This window comes from Cucurbita maxima, unplaced genomic scaffold (assembly GCF_002738345.1).
Source record: "Cucurbita maxima cultivar Rimu unplaced genomic scaffold, Cmax_1.0 Cma_Scf00017, whole genome shotgun sequence".
NCBI lineage: Eukaryota > Viridiplantae > Streptophyta > Magnoliopsida > Cucurbitales > Cucurbitaceae > Cucurbita > Cucurbita maxima.
The window spans coordinates 2467097-2482161 of NW_019272033.1; the positions used below are offsets into that span (position 1 = coordinate 2467097).

The 15065-nt window shown below is 37.2% G+C and overlaps 3 protein-coding genes and 1 long non-coding RNA gene across 8 annotated transcripts in view; 2 read left to right on the top strand and 2 right to left on the bottom strand.

Moving 5' to 3' along the window:
• LOC111492249 overlaps positions 1-4593 on the bottom strand; it is a 10638-nt gene extending 6045 nt beyond the window's left edge. Inside the window, exons 1-5 of one of the 3 annotated variants that reach the window (XR_002719836.1) lie at positions 4419-4593; positions 1883-2118; positions 1305-1402; positions 1144-1202; positions 113-158 (exon numbers count right to left, since the gene is read on the bottom strand). This is a non-coding gene — a long non-coding RNA (uncharacterized LOC111492249). Of the gene's footprint in view, positions 1-26; positions 159-1143; positions 1203-1304; positions 1403-1882; positions 2119-4418 lie in introns of those variants that run through there. The other 2 variants (XR_002719835.1, XR_002719837.1) reach the window with 2 other exon arrangements.
• Positions 4594-4712: 119 nt separating this feature from the next.
• LOC111492244 lies at positions 4713-7169 on the top strand. 3 transcript variants are annotated; one of them, XM_023141531.1, is made up of 3 exons: positions 4713-4911; positions 5064-5217; positions 6938-7169. In XM_023141531.1, coding segments are annotated over exons 1-3 (279 nt in total). In that variant the 5' UTR covers positions 4713-4787; the 3' UTR covers positions 6939-7169. The 3 variants fall into 3 exon arrangements, with proteins under 3 accessions (XP_022997299.1, XP_022997298.1, XP_022997300.1); XM_023141530.1 differs by lacking the exon at positions 6938-7169 and adding an exon at positions 6819-6923; XM_023141532.1 differs by lacking the exon at positions 6938-7169 and adding an exon at positions 6519-6808.
• A 1562-nt stretch (positions 7170-8731) lies between these two features.
• LOC111492109 (pentatricopeptide repeat-containing protein At1g19720-like) lies at positions 8732-11560 on the top strand. Its single transcript, XM_023141309.1, has 2 exons — positions 8732-8867; positions 9011-11560. The coding sequence occupies exon 2, from the start codon at positions 9033-9035 to the stop codon at positions 10950-10952; it is 1920 nt and encodes a 639-aa protein (XP_022997077.1). The 5' UTR covers positions 8732-8867; positions 9011-9032; the 3' UTR covers positions 10953-11560.
• On the bottom strand, positions 11515-14585 carry LOC111492199. The gene is made up of 5 exons (XM_023141468.1): positions 14179-14585; positions 12885-12959; positions 12235-12374; positions 12008-12145; positions 11515-11918 (listed from the first exon to the last, which is right to left on the bottom strand). The coding sequence occupies exons 1-5, from the start codon at positions 14429-14431 to the stop codon at positions 11709-11711; spliced, it is 816 nt and encodes a 271-aa protein (XP_022997236.1). The 5' UTR covers positions 14432-14585; the 3' UTR covers positions 11515-11708.
• Between the last annotated feature and the right edge of the window lie 480 nt (positions 14586-15065).

Here is a 15065-nt window from a genome sequence, read left to right on the forward strand (position 1 = left end):
AAAAAAAAAAAAAAAAAAAAAAAAAAAAAAAAAAAAAAAAAAAAAAAAAAAAAAAAAAAAAAAAGAGGAAAAAAAGAACAACAAGCAGAAGAATCAATGGATAGAGTTGTACCTTTTAACCCTCCTCTGCTTCCGTTTCCAGACTTTTCTTCAATCCTCTAAAAAGTAAAAACAATCAACAGATGAATATAAGGTCAAAAAAGAAATGAGAAACCCATAAATTAATTAATACTAAAAAGTATTATCAAATCTTTTCTAATTTTTTTATAGCAGAAATATCTAATCAAGCGTAATGTCAAGTAGATGAGAATATAAAATGAACAGGTAAACAGTAAAAACAACTTTGCTACAACAGTATAAGCAATATCTTTGATTGTTTATTTGAATTGAAATTTTTGACTACCTGACAAGTCAAAAAGATGACAGAAAATATTGCTTCATTTCAACATGTAATGTAACACCCAAGCCCAATAAGACTGACCATGAAAATGCAGAGTTTATGTATACATACAAGCATATTTGTGCAGAAAAGAAGAAAAGGAAAGTTGAGTGAACAAAAGGAATTGAATAAAAACGAAGAAGCTTCTTTGTAATTTTCAAAGACAGAGTTATGGGTCAATATTCCAAAACAAGAGGAAGAGGGGGAAAAATCCAAAAAATTTCACTTTCTTTTTGGGCGTTTAGTTTTCTAGTAGAACTGATGTCCCTCTCTCCAGTTCAGTTCAGGCTGAGAGGGAGGCGTCTTTTGATACTTTTAGTTGAGATAGTAAATATGACTAATCATTCTAGCGGTGAAAGAATGATGAAAAGTGGGCGCTTAGAGGGCTGTAAAAGGCAATGCGTACAGTGAGATTCCTGGTTTCCTTTTTTTCATTTTTTTTTTCAATATTTTATTTTTTTCCCGGAAAGCAACATCCTTTTCTTAACCCCAAGCTTTTGTCTGATTCGGTTCTCTTTGAAAGCTATGGAGTCTGATGATGAAAGTTCCTCTTTCACATCCTTCTTCTGACATCTCCTGACTCTCTTTCTCTCTACTAATTTTGCTTTATTCTTTTGCTGAATTTTCTCGACGGGTTTTGAGGGAAACACAAATATAAACAATGTAACATAAACACTGGAAAAAGAAAGCTGTGGATTGCTCACTTTGAAAGTCGTAACTGTTTCTCATGCTTTTTGTCCCTTGCAGGCATTTCATGCATAGCCTGATTTAAAGGGTTCCAAAAAGAGTAAGCAAATTGCAACACGCAGATTAAAAGCAGACAAATAAAAAAACAGAGGGTGGAGGAGGAAGGAAATAAACTAACCAGGCTTCGCTGTACTGTACTGTACTGTATTGTAATAGAGGCCAGCCGTCCAGAAAACAGGTTCTGGCCAACGTCTGATCGCAGACAGCTCTCTAGCCCTTTAAGCAAAGCACACTTTGCTTTTCAATAATCATCAGAAATAATGATTTTCATTTACTTCCCCGAGAACGAAAAAAGAAGAGAAAGATATTCCTCCTCAGACATTAATAATTAAGAATTTTAGTGTCGGTTTTCAGAGCATGCAACCCCAGATGAGACATCCCTATGCTTATAAACATGACTAGTTTGGAAACACTCGATCGTTTTCACTGTAACTTCATAATTACGAGATAAGCTGTAAAGAAGACACAGGCCAGCAAACGAATTGTAAAAGGCCACATAAATAGATATTCTTTTTTTTTTTCCCTCTTCTAAATTCCTTCGTGGGGAATAAATTAATTGAATTCCTTTCATGAGAATCAGAAAAACACTGTGAATGACTTTATATTATGTTTAATTTACAGCACACAATTGAAAAATGTGAGAATGGAGAACTTCAAGAGCAAGCAAATGAAAGATCCATGTTATAATCTTGTTACCATGTTGAGCAATGCGAAGCCATGCAGTTGTGCATCTGGATCTCTAGAAAATTGGGTGTTAAATCCTCTTATACCATTCCTTGATTATGTAATTGTTATTTCAGAAACCATACTCAACATCAACTTTATACCACCAGCAATACCATAGATTTTGTTAAGATTCCCGCCAAATCTTCAAGTTGCAAGTCTGTAAATTTCATCAAACCACCTCGATGTCATATGGTAGAAATACCTATCTGAAAAACAGAAACCTCAATGGGCTATGGACAGTGGGTTATCCTAAGAAAAGAAACAGCTACAATACACGGATAAATCAATATAGTTAATACCAACAAATGACAAACTTACGGAATAAATAAAAAAAACAATACCCTTGACTACAACTTCTTTCAGTATAGAGTCATGAGCAAGGTTGCTATATAAGCAATGGAAGATGGGTTAATTTGAAACATCAAGAATGTTCTACTTGTCCGGTTCTTACTGTAAATTCAATTTACATATACAAGTTGAATTCTTCATTTTACATGCTTAGTGTAAAGGGTTTAGGTTTTTCTGTTCTTCTACTAAAACAATAGCAACTTATTAGGAAGTTAACTCTGGTTATCTCTGCATAATCAGTCTATTTAAAGACCTGCAGAGAATGCGTGTAAATGTGAGTAGATCCAATACATTAATATTTTTCCAGTCACTCACCGTTATCACATAGCAAAGGATAGAAAAAAAGATGTATTGTATTCAGTCAACCCAAAAAAACAATACACAACCTCATAATGTCTTATATAATGATTAAAAGTTTCTAGAAGTGATATAATTGTTTCAATACACACCTTATCATAACAGTTAATTGCTTTAATGCAATTTAACCATCCAAAAGCAAATGTAACCCCAGTTGATGACAAAGTAGAAGGAGCAATAGTAAAACTATGATGGCTTGGATCATGCTGTCCGATCAGTATGCACATATAATACAGATCCGATCAACATTGAAGTAATCTTTTCAATCCTAACTGTTTGTTACAAAGAAAATTTAAAGGAGACGGTACATAATTCCACTAGGACGTGTGCTTTGCATACAAAATTTGGGTCAAACTACAATATTAGCCCCTAAATTATAAAATTTTCAAGTTTTTGTCCCTTACTTTAACAATTTTTATTCTTCTTCAGGCTTTTACATTGGTTACATAATTACCCTTATTGTTGAAAGCTTTATTTCGTGATGGCACTATTATGGTGTTATCATGGAATGCTTATAACACAGTCAATTAGTGGGAAAAAGGAAAGGCCTACGTAGAATCCCATAACTTAAAATGTGGCTTTTTGAATCACTTAAAATTTTGAGAAAAATTCCTGTTGTAGGCAATGATAAAAAATTATACTTCAAAAAAATCAATAAACTGAAATTCTATATTCATACTCTTGTCATAACTTTACTTAGATTCAGACTCTTTCTTTAGACTTTCAATTCACTAGATCATAATTATAGTTATCGTTTAGTACTTCATTTTTCTTTTCTTTAAATTTTTTCAACTTTGGTACATTCAATTTAATGGCTATACTTCTACAAGCATAACAATAACATTGTGGTTCCGATGGTAGATATCCAGTAAAATATGAAGAAAAATTGACATGAACATGTGAAGGTTGGTGTGGAACCTTGAAATTATTTACAGCTCTGACTATATACAGAGAAACTAATGCAGTCCACGCCACAAGGTACCATGCTAACTTTTTTTTTTTTATGAATATTTTACTGGCTAATTAATGTAAATGAATAAAATGATTTGTTTTTAAAAGGAATATAATTGAAAATATTAAAATATGGGTATCAAAACATAAAAAATATCTAACTACGGGGACTAGATTCTAAATTTAACTCTAATTTGTTGATTGAAAGAACTTCTTGGTTACATTAATATGTTAATTTGTTGAAGATCAACGCTAAGAAAATTGAAACCGAGACTAAGATCAACGCTAAATTTGAAAATATTTTCAAGATCAGAGCGTCAAAGGAAACAGTGTCATGCATACTGCAACCAACTACCAAGACAAAAACAATACGTAGGACTGATCAACAAACACTAAAGCCTCAAAATCACGAACAAAGAATGAAAGAATCTCAACCATGGAGCTATGTTTCTTAAGTAGTAAGAAGTGAGGCCAAACAAACCAAAAATTGATAATGAATCACAGGAAATATTTTATACAGGTAAAACTTGAAGTTCTATCGTCAAATGTACTACGATCACTTGCATCATTAAACGCATAAGGCATAACGAAATCATAATGCCTCCATTTCCTATACTTTGCCATTTCGCGGCTACTTTACCTATCCTTATGCTCCGTAAAATTCAGCTTAAAAGATTACTCATAGGTCTAACATTAAGACTACTCAATACTTCAGCAATCAGAATTCAAAGAGGCATTGAAAAATACTGAAAATCTACAATCCATAGTTCACTAGCTTCCAATTCCCGCAGCAAAAGAACAACATAATCGCTAACGAAACTTGCAGATTCAGAGAGGATATGGAAATTACCAGAAATTTGTAAATAATTCAAGGATTTTCACCAGAGTTTCCAGGAGAACCTTCTGGTTCCATGGGAGCACGGCACAAGAAACGCCGCCAAAATCAGAGGACGTAAACGGAATAGGGGCGGGAATGGAGAAAGCACCGCGAAATGTGGAAAGCTTGCTTGAACCTCGGAGTTGGACTCAGGCCCAATATTAAAACCAGAAACTCTAGCCCAAACATAAGCCCAATAAAGTTAGTGATAAAGCCCAATACGAATATTGGGCTTAGGCCCAATATAAAACTACAGAAGCTCCGAGCCCACGAAGAGAACTGGTAGAGCCCTCGACGGGGATAGATTGTGTGGCTCACTCCTCGTGCAATTGAGCTCTTCTAATGGAGTCGTCGTCTTCCTCGTTTTCATCTTTCGAGAATTCTCTTTCTCAATGGGATTATCTCAGTCTATTCATATTACGCCCGATCCTTGCCGTTGTGTTCACGTTCTCCTTGATTTCTCTTGGTAATTTATTCTCCTTTCCCTTGATTATTTCGTGCAATTCCTGTATTTCTGATGTCTATTTCTACTTATGTTTTGTAATCGGAAATCCGATCTCTATTTCTGTAGTATTTATTTAATCCTGCGCTGCACTGTTAATTGGAGTGATTGCGTAGGTTGGTTTTTGGCGTGGAAGCTCGTTCTTGTTCACGTCCCTCTGGTGCAAGAAATTTTTGGTTTGCGTAAGAAATCAGTCAAGCCGAAGCCTCCAACCCGCCGACTATCGAAATTTTATAATAATTTGGATTCCCAAACTTCAGCATCTGGCTGGTGAGTTCTTTTTGTTGTCGTTGTTTTATACCTGCAATTTGTTTGCTAAGCTCATCTGGAATTGTTTACTAAGGTTTAACCGTCGAATGGGAAATTTGTATTCGTCTTGTGTTATTACACTTTACTTCCATGTGAAATCTCATATCAGAAACTTGGTCACCTTGTAACTTAATTACATGGAAGGGGAAAAAAGTACAAAAATCAACGCCACTCATCAAGAGTCGCTGTCTTGGTTTCTTTCATCTGCTGGAAGATTCTTCTTGTCGTGTATTATGTGCTTGAGGTGATCGGTATAATATAGATGTTTGTGTGTCCTGCTTCATGCAATACCGAGTATAGAAGGGAAGATCATGGTAACATTATCATTTTCTTAGAGAATATTATCTCTGCATGTTTTATTTTGCCTTGCCTGCCCATGTGTCTGCGTTTAGGGCGCAAATATGAGCATGCAGACCGTATTCTTTTGTTAGACAATTTCAAGTATACTGCTTTTGGGCTCCCCAATGTGGCACGAGTTTGGGTTTTCTTAATATTTAGATATCCAGAATAGGCTTTAGCATATATGATTACAAGAACACCGTTGGATTTTCTGTGATATAGATAAAATCCTCAACTTTATTTACTAAAGATAGAATTTTGAACTCAATCTTTCGTCATCCATCTTGCAACCAATTCGGTTGTGAAATGAACGAACCATCTTCCTCTTGGAGTCTACCATTCCCATGTGCACATTACAACGTATCTACTAGCCAATCTTGGTCGTGCACTTATCTTGCCTACCATCTTTGTGAAATCCCACATCGGTTGGGGAGGAGAATGAAACATTCTTTATAAGGGTGTGGAAACCTCTCTCTAGCAGATGCGTTTTAAAATTTTGAAGACAATTTCTGCTAGGGTGAGTTTGGACTGTTACAATCTTGCAACTCATCTCGTCACTGTTTCCTCCGTGGCTTTCACAATCATTTCCCTATCACTTTTCTTTTGCAGTGCTCTCTTTCCCAAATTTCAACATCTCCCAGACTAGCCAATACCTTTTTGTATAGGAATAAATGTAGTTTCATAAGCAAAAAACTGACGCTTGTATTCAATGAAAAGTAGATCAAAGTCTTGTACCATTATTTTTTGGGTTTGTTTCGTTGAAATCCCTCATTTTTCACTTCTATGTTTTTCCCGGTGATGACACTTCTTCCAAGATGATGTTTTTACTGATAAATGTTATCTGATCACCCATGTATATTTGTTGGATAGTGCAGAAACAACTAAATTTTGGCCTCAGTAATAGATAGGTTTTCTGTCGACAGATGTATGTTTTGAGCTTGGAGGCCATCTTAACTGAAATGCAGAACGTAAACCCAAAAGAAATAGTGCAGTATTGGCCAATTGTTTGAGATGTGTATAGCTCATAGTGAAAGTTCATTTAGGAATGCACGTTTTCTGCCACAACGACGTTCTGACAGAAAATAGGACTAACTACATCTATTAAACTACTCATGTATATATAGTACAAGTTTTAAGTCGATTTGGAATTACTTCTCAAGTGCTTAAAAATTCTTAAAAAGTTGTTCCAAACAAGCCCTTTTAATGCTTGAATTGTTTGATAGTTTAATCAAATGAAGATTGAACAATGTCAAGATCTTGACCACCAAGTCTTGACGATTTGTTGGAATGAACAGTAATTATGGTTGCTATAGCCTTGATGATTTTTAAAATTGCTTTTCAGATGACCGTGATGGTGATTACCTCATTGAGTTCTGACATGAGCAATGGCTTATGCTTTGTTTTATTGTGACTGTAAATTCGGGTTACTCGAGTTCTTCAAGTTGTATATATTCACCTCTCTTCTCAATTTCAAAGTCTTTACTCTTTTCATTGTTACCTGTAAATTTGGGTTACTTGTATTTGTTGGACTAGTTATGGCTATTTTATCTTCATAAAGTTTTTTTTTTTCATTATTAATTGAGTTCATTCTCAAAGAAACTGTGAATAGCATTTATTCAAAAAGTCGGGCTGTTATGGTACGTTGAGTGTGATTGTGGGTTTTGTCATCATTTGGATTGGGGTGGAGTGCTCAAGTTTGTGAGTTTCCCAGGTTGGTCTATTAATTAGGGGTCGGCTTTAGATTGATTGCAAAGGCTGTCCAACCGCCCCTCTCCCTAGTTGTTACCTACTCGTGCTTGTAGCTCAATCGGAGGTCGGACCAAATTGTCTGTTTCGACATGATACATGACAGAAATAGCTTGATGGTATAGCATAGTCTTGTCAAGGCTGAGGTTGAGGGTGCAAGTCCCTCCTTCCGCTCAAGGCTTCATCGTTTACGGGGTGCATTTGCCGGAGATTGGGTTGATCCCCAAGTCTTTTATTATTTCTATCCTTGAAATCTGCTCTTTCCAATACTTTTGTCTGTCTTTATTTGTCTACCTTTTCCATCTTTTAAGGATACACGCAAGGAGGACAAGATTTGAGTTTCAAGCCTAAGTGTAAGGTTATGATATGATAAGGAATAGTAAGATTTAGATTACTTTGTTGATCGAATATTTCAAGACAAGAACATTTTTGAGATTCGAATCACTCCACAAGCAAGATCGATCACGTCTAGCTTGAATGATTCTTGTTGATCAAATATCTTAAGGCAATAACACTTGTTTGAGATTCGAATCACTCCACAAGTAAGATTGATCATGTCGAGCTTGAATGATTTTACATGCAATTTAAACTACATAGAATTGCAAAGAAACTTAGCCATTGGCTAAAGAAGAGCACAAATGCTTTTTACTATATTTTCCACGTCTACTTACAAATTCAACATACATGGTTTTATATAGCCTCAAAATGAAATTAGACATTCAGAGAGTTGTAACATTCCTACTTAATGACAATAATTAATCATTGTGTAATTGTAACCTAAAATAACTAAAAAGTCTTAAAATACATGAGTAAACCAACTCTAAATTACTATACATTGTAATCCTTCATTCTTCTTCAATGTGACATGAATTGAAATATATTTGGATAATTTCAACAATATTTTCTTCACATCTTCATTGAAATATATTGTATGATTGATGTCTCTTGGTTCTTTCTCCACTCACAAAACTTGATATTTTCCCTAAAAATAAATGATGCTCTTATTCATTGATTTGGGTGATGTGATAAAACATTTTTTAAGTAGGTGTTGTATGGTACAATTTGGTTTTGTAGACGGGTTTTCTTTTCAAGTCAGGTGAGGCCCGTATATTGATTGGTGGTGACTCGAGATCTCTCATCTTAAAAAAGACATTTAGAAAAGGACATCAGCTACTACACGTCGACAAGAACATAACATTTAATGATTTTTCTTATTAACTCTTAATTTACCTAAACTTAGTTAGTCAAATTACTCATCAAATCATCTTTCCAAATTCATAAAATTCATCAAAACTTTCCACAACTTTCCAAAATTCATCAAAACGTTTAGATTAAAAAAAAAAAAATCCTATTTTTTCTAGATATGTCCTTCACAAGAACTTTGCTAATTCTTCAATTTTTACCCTCTTCCCCCGCCCATTTTTGAACGATAACGTGGCAAAGCTTTCCGAGAAGTACAGATTCGAGATTCCTTGTTCTCTCCATCTCCTTCCCTGCTGCTTTCCATTGCTCTCACACTGGCATAGGTACGTCTTTAATTTCTGAGGCAACAAAGCTTTTTCCATCGTCTGATTATGGCAACTCTCGTAGATGGGTTTCTTTCGTCAAACAACACTTCTCCTGCTCTTCTTCCATCGTCTTCCAAGTTAAACTTTGACCTCTGTCCCAGTTTCAGATTTTCTCGAAATTCCATGAATGTAGCTTGTAGGATGCATTCCACTGCGATATCGGCCCATAATAGATCCCAGTGTCGATTTGCTCCAGTTGCTAAATGTCCGGATAGTAATGATGCAGGTTCTAACGTTCCAATCGCTCGTAGTTTCGCTTTGTTTAATCGTAATGTCCAGTTTGTTAAATTAAATGCTCGGCGAGTTGATAGTTTGATTGGAAACAAGCTGGCAAAGGTTTGTGCGAAGTGTGCGACGTGCGTGGATAGTGACCGTAAGGTATTCGATGAAATGCCTGAGAGACCGCTGCCTGCGTATACAGCTTTGATTAGGGCGTATTGTCGGTCAGAGAAGTGGAATGAGCTCTTTGCGGCATTCGGATCGATGGTTGAGGAGGGCATACTACCTGATAAATACCTCGTGCCCACGATTCTTAAAGCATGTTCCAAAATACAAGCGGTGAAGACAGGTAAAATGATTCATGGGTATGCCATTAGGAAGAGGTTGGTCTCTGATATTTTCATTGGGAATGCTCTTATGGATTTCTATGGTAATTGTGGGGATTTGAGATTTTCGATCAATGTTTTTGATTCAATGAGTGAAAAAGATGTGGTGTCATGGACTGCGCTTGTGTCTGCTTACATGGAAGAAGGTCTTTTGGATGAGGCGATGGAAGCATTTCACTCCATGCAGTCTAGCGGATTGAAGCCTGATTTGATATCATGGAATGCATTGGTCTCTGGGTTTGCTCGACATGGAAAGATTGGCACTGCTCTCAAATACTTGGAAGCTATGCAAGAACAAGGATTGAGCCCAAGGGTTAATTCATGGAATGGAGTCATATCAGGCTGTGTTCTGAATGGATATTTCAAAGATGCTTTGTATGTATTCATTAACATGCTGTTGTTTCCTGAGAATCCAAATTCTGTCACTGTTGCGAGTGTTCTACCAGCTTGTGCAGGATTGAGATATCTGGGTTTAGGCAGGGCTGTTCATGCCTACGCTCTTAAGTGCGAGCTGTGTACGAACATCTACGTCGAAGGATCGTTAGTCAATATGTATTCGAAATGCGGGCAAGACGATTATGCTGAAGAAATTTTTGCTAAAGCAGAGAAGAAAAACATTACATTGTGGAATGAAATTATTGCAACTTATGTGAATCAGGGAAGAACTAGCCAGGCATTAGAACGTTTTAGATCAATGCAGCATCATGGACTAAGACCTGATGTTGTAACCTACAACACACTGCTGGCTGGATATGCAAAAAATGGGCAGAAAGTTGAAGCATATAACTTGCTAACTGAGATGTTGCAGAAAGACCTGGCACCTAATGTTGTATCTTTGAATGCTTTAGTGTCTGGATTTCAACAATCTGGGTTAAGTTATGAAGCTCTTGAGTTATTCCAGACCATGCTTTACACTGCTTGCCTTGTTGATAAGGTGATTACTTCGCCAATCAGACCGAATATCGTCATCACTATAACTGCAGCTCTGGCTGCTTGTGCTAGCTTGAATTTATTGCACAAAGGGAAAGAAATCCATGGATATATGTTGAGGAACGGTTTTGAAGACAACCACATTGTTTCGAGTGCTCTCATTGACATGTACTCGAAGTGCGAGTGTATTGATTCGGTGATTCAAGTATTTGGGGGAATAAAGAACAGGAATGAAGTTTGTTGGAATGCCTTGATTGCAGGTTTTAGGAGAGTTATGCAGCCCAAAATGGCGGTTGAACTCTTCTGTCAAATGCTAGTAGAAGGCATAAAACCAAGTTCAGACAGCTTTTCGATACTTCTCCCTGCCTTGGCTAGGACAGATTTGATAATGAGGAGACAGCTACATTCCTATATCATCAAGAGTCAACTCGTCGAATCGTGCGATGATCTCTCATATGTCTTAAGTTCAAACGAGTTTGATGGAGGAGTTATGCTTCATGGAACATAATGCATACTCGGGAGACATCCGACCTGCGTTTGTGGCAATCAAACTTTGGTTTCAATAGATGGGAGGACTTCAGATGATGAGGCACTGCATCTGAACTGCCACCACGGTTCAAGGGGAATTTTCTTGCCAATTGGAACAATGTTTAAAAAAATCACCTGGCGTTAACGTCCTATCTGTTCTCGTTACAAAGAAGGCTTTCATATATACCTCCCAGCCGATCATCCCCACGACATCAGGTTGATCAAGCTGGTACTATGCATTCTTACCCTAATATACCCTCTTGAGTACTCATCTATAGATGGTGGGCTTTGGGATTGCATAACTTGGCTACCTGGCTCATTGCAACCAATACTTAGGTTGTCCTATTACAAGATTATGTGCAAGATGCAAGTCCATGTCACGATTAGGCGTAGTGAGGAGGTGTGTGCTTATCGAAAATAAGTGAATCCCAAGTGCCTATTCCAAGATTATAGGTATGCTCGGAATTGCTTTTGAAATGTATTGTATCGTGCTTACGAGCACTTCTCACTCAAAATCATTGTACCTAAATCATTTTTTCAAGTGCAAGAATCATTTTTTCTTTCTTTTAGACTGTGAACTAAATAGTATATACAATGCTTCTGTACAATAAATACATACTAAAGGTGTTTTAGATGGATTTCTATACAGAACCGAACCTTTTCTCTGTTCCTCTTCCTGTTTCTTCTAACGATATTTGCAGCACTTTCTTTGAGGCCAATCAATTCAATGTATTAACTACACGTTGTCATCGTCGTCTGTATCGAGCTCGAGTCCCTCCTCAGCTAAAAGTTGTCTTATTAACCTTTTCTTTTCCTCCTCTGCTTTTTTTCGCATCAAATCTCTCTTCTTCAAGACGAGTGTGTGTCGTTTCAGTGTGCTGTTAAAGTAATCTATGGACGCCCTCTTTTCTTTTGCCAGTAGTCTTTTCTCTTCGTCTGGATCAACCTGCAATACCCTCCACTTCAGAAACAAGGTGTTCAAACATAAGAACAACCATAACGATAGACGTTTCTTAGCATCAAAGGTTCGTTCACCTTTGATCGAGAAAGGCGCCGAGCTCGTAGATTCATCTCACGCTGCTGTTGCTCAGCCCAAGCTACTATTGCCATTTCGCCCCGTTGATCAAAAGCTTTGCGCTTTTTGATAAGCCACTCCATCCATGCTTGGGATGCCTGATAATCAACAGAACAAGCTATTTGTAAGAAGAGAATTTGTTTCTCTACAAAATGAGATTCACTTAATCTCATAAATGAAATCAAACCTTCATCGGATTCACCCGGTTATCGACATCATACTGCCTCCGTTTCTCATCATCTATGAGCAACTCATAAGCAGCTTGAATCTTGATGAATCTAGCTTCAGCTGTTTCTCCTTCTTCAAGAGTTCCTCTACCATCATAAACTTTGAAAACAGAAAGAACCAGTTCACAGTTACAGAAATAAGTTCTTTAACCAAACACAAGCAAGGAACACAGAGATGAAGAAAGACGGATTTCTGTAGTTTTTTTTACGATAGGCAGTACCGATTGACGTATAGCGTGGCATAGGTAAGAAGAAGTTGCAAAAAAATGATCCCAGTACATTCATAAAACACAACAAAACTTGAGAAGCCATGATTCTTTTCAGACCTGATAATCAATAACAATCTCATGCATAACTCCAATAAATTTGGCAACTGGAAAAGATTATGAATCAATGGCAAAGAAATATATGACTTACCATCCATCTTAGAAATGGTTTAATATGTGATTAACTTAGATGGTCTAGTATTTTAATTGCAGACTTGTCTTTCCTTCCTTCTCACAATTGATGAACATCTCAGGTTTTTTTTTTCAAGATAAGAAGAACTTCATGAATTTAATCATGCGGAACTTTAAACAACACAATTGTTTCACTTGAGCAAGGAGCAAACCATCCGGATGATAAAATTTGGCCAAGCGCCTGTAGGCACTCTTTATCTGATCTTCACCAGCATCCCTCTCTAGTTCTGTTTTTATTGGATTAAAGAACAAATGAAAAGATAATTCAAAATCAGTCCATAGAAAGTAATTGAGATGCATAAAAGCAAAATCGTTCCATGAAAACGAACTGTATCCTTGAAATCATCAAGAACGTTTATCACAAAATCAATAGTCCAGAGTCAATGAAGACACTATTAGTTCCATTTACCCAATCCAATTTCTTCACACAATCACAGTTTCTAAATGGAAGTGTATCAGCCTAAGTCTACCGTTAGTAGATATTGTTCGCTTTAGCCCATTACGTATAGCCGTTAGCCTCACAGTTTTAAAACGCAGCTGGGGAGAGGTTTCCATACATTCCTTTTATAAGGAATGTTTCGTTCTCCTCTGCAACAAACGTGAGATCTTACAATCCACCCCCCTTGTGGGCTAGTGTTCTTGTTGGCACATCGTCCGATGATTAGTTCTGATACCATTTGTAACAACCCAAACCCATCGCTAGCAAATATTATCTGTTTTGACCCGTTACGTATTGCCATTAGCCTCACTGGGAAGAGGTTTCCATACCCTTATAAAGAATGCTTCGTTCTTCTCTCCGACCGATGTGGGATCTCACAACCCACCCCCCTAGGGGTCCAGCATCTCATTGGCATACCGTCGACTGCCATTTGTAACAGCCCAAACCCATCGCTAGCATATATTGTCAACTTTTGCCCGTTACGTATCGCTATCAGCCTCACAGTTAGTTTTAAAACACATCTGCTTGGGAGGAATGTTCCTTCTCCTCTCCGACCAATGTGGGATCTCACAATTCACCCCTTGGGAGCCAGCATTCTCATTGGCACACTGTTCGGTGACTGGCTTTGATACCATTTGTAACAACCCAAACCTACAGCTAAAAAATATTGTTCGTTTTAGCCCATTACGTATTGCCGTTAGCCTCACAGTTTTAAAAGGCGTTTGCTAGGGAGAGGTTTCCACACCCCTACAAGGAATATTTCGTTATCCTCTCCAACTAGCGTGGGATCTCATAGGAAGCATCACTGCAAACCAAAGCTACCACAGGAGACCACGAAGCACAAACTCAAGAACCGTGTTAATTTTCAATCCCCCCACATACGCTAACAGAGTCAATGTACAGTTCGAATTCAATGCAAGGTAAGCATATCCAGAGTAGCATTAACGAAGACGAAAAACCCCAAGCGCTATACAAAAACGAAAAGAGAGAGAGAAAAAGGAAGTTACCGAGAGTTTCATAGGGAGTTTTTTCGTTAGCCCAATTGGAAGCCATGGCCAGCGTCCTCCTCTGATTGATACGGAACCACTTCTCAGTCCGACAAAAGGCAGACGAGGAATTGAAGGTGGGAGAGAAAACAGAAAAGCCGCGCTTGTAATTAGGGTTCCGAAACGAAACCCTGGGCATAGACTGGCATCTGCTGCTAATGAGGAAGGAAGAAAACATGGCATGAGGCCTGCAAACCGTCCTCAAACTGCTCATTCTTTTGCTCCACAAGTACGAAATTCTGAAACAAGCTGATATTGAAGGAGAAAACCCAAAAAGCTCGTGGGGAAATAACTGTAAACTGAAATAACCCGTTTTTGCTTATACGCCTCATTTTTTTTTCTCTCTCGCCTCATTTTTTCTTCTCTCTCCCTTAGGCTACCAATTTTACTTCCATTTTCTTATAAATTTTTGAAGTAAAATATGGAAACTTTATTCTCTTCCACTAGGGGTCAAGGTGACCCGGGTAGATTCCACGTGAATTTCCATGAATTTTCACGTAAATTTTGATGTGGAATTTCCACCTGAATTTTGATGTGGTGATTATACCATTAGGGGTCAAGGTGAATTTCCACGTGAATTTTGATGTGGTGATTATACCATTAGGAGTCAGTGAATTTTGATGTGGTGATTATACCATTAGGAGTGAATTTTGATGTGGTGATTATCAAGGTGAATTTTTACGTGAATTTTGATGTGGTGATAATCAACCTGAATAATCAACCATGAGTTGAGTGAGAACTACTAAATGAATTTTGATGTGGTGATAATCAACCTGAATAATCAACCATGAGTTGAGTGAGAACTACTAAATGAATTTTGATGTGGTGATAATCAACCTGAATAATCA

Coding starts and splice junctions, on each gene's coding strand:
- LOC111492244 (XM_023141530.1), top strand. CDS start 4,788: ATGGAGTCGTCGTCTTCCTCGTTTTCATCTTTCGAGAATTCTCTTTCT. Junction 4,912..5,063: donor GTTCTCCTTGATTTCTCTTG/GTAATTTATTCT, acceptor GTGATTGCGTAG/GTTGGTTTTTGGCGTGGAAG.
- LOC111492109 (XM_023141309.1), top strand. CDS start 9,033: ATGAATGTAGCTTGTAGGATGCATTCCACTGCGATATCGGCCCATAAT.
- LOC111492199 (XM_023141468.1), bottom strand. CDS start 14,431: ATGAGCAGTTTGAGGACGGTTTGCAGGCCTCATGCCATGTTTTCTTCC. Junction 12,375..12,884: donor CAAATTTTATCATCCGGATG/GTTTGCTCCTTG, acceptor CTGTTTTCAAAG/TTTATGATGGTAGAGGAACT. Junction 11,919..12,007: donor GGCGCCTTTCTCGATCAAAG/GTGAACGAACCT, acceptor AGGGTATTGCAG/GTTGATCCAGACGAAGAGAA.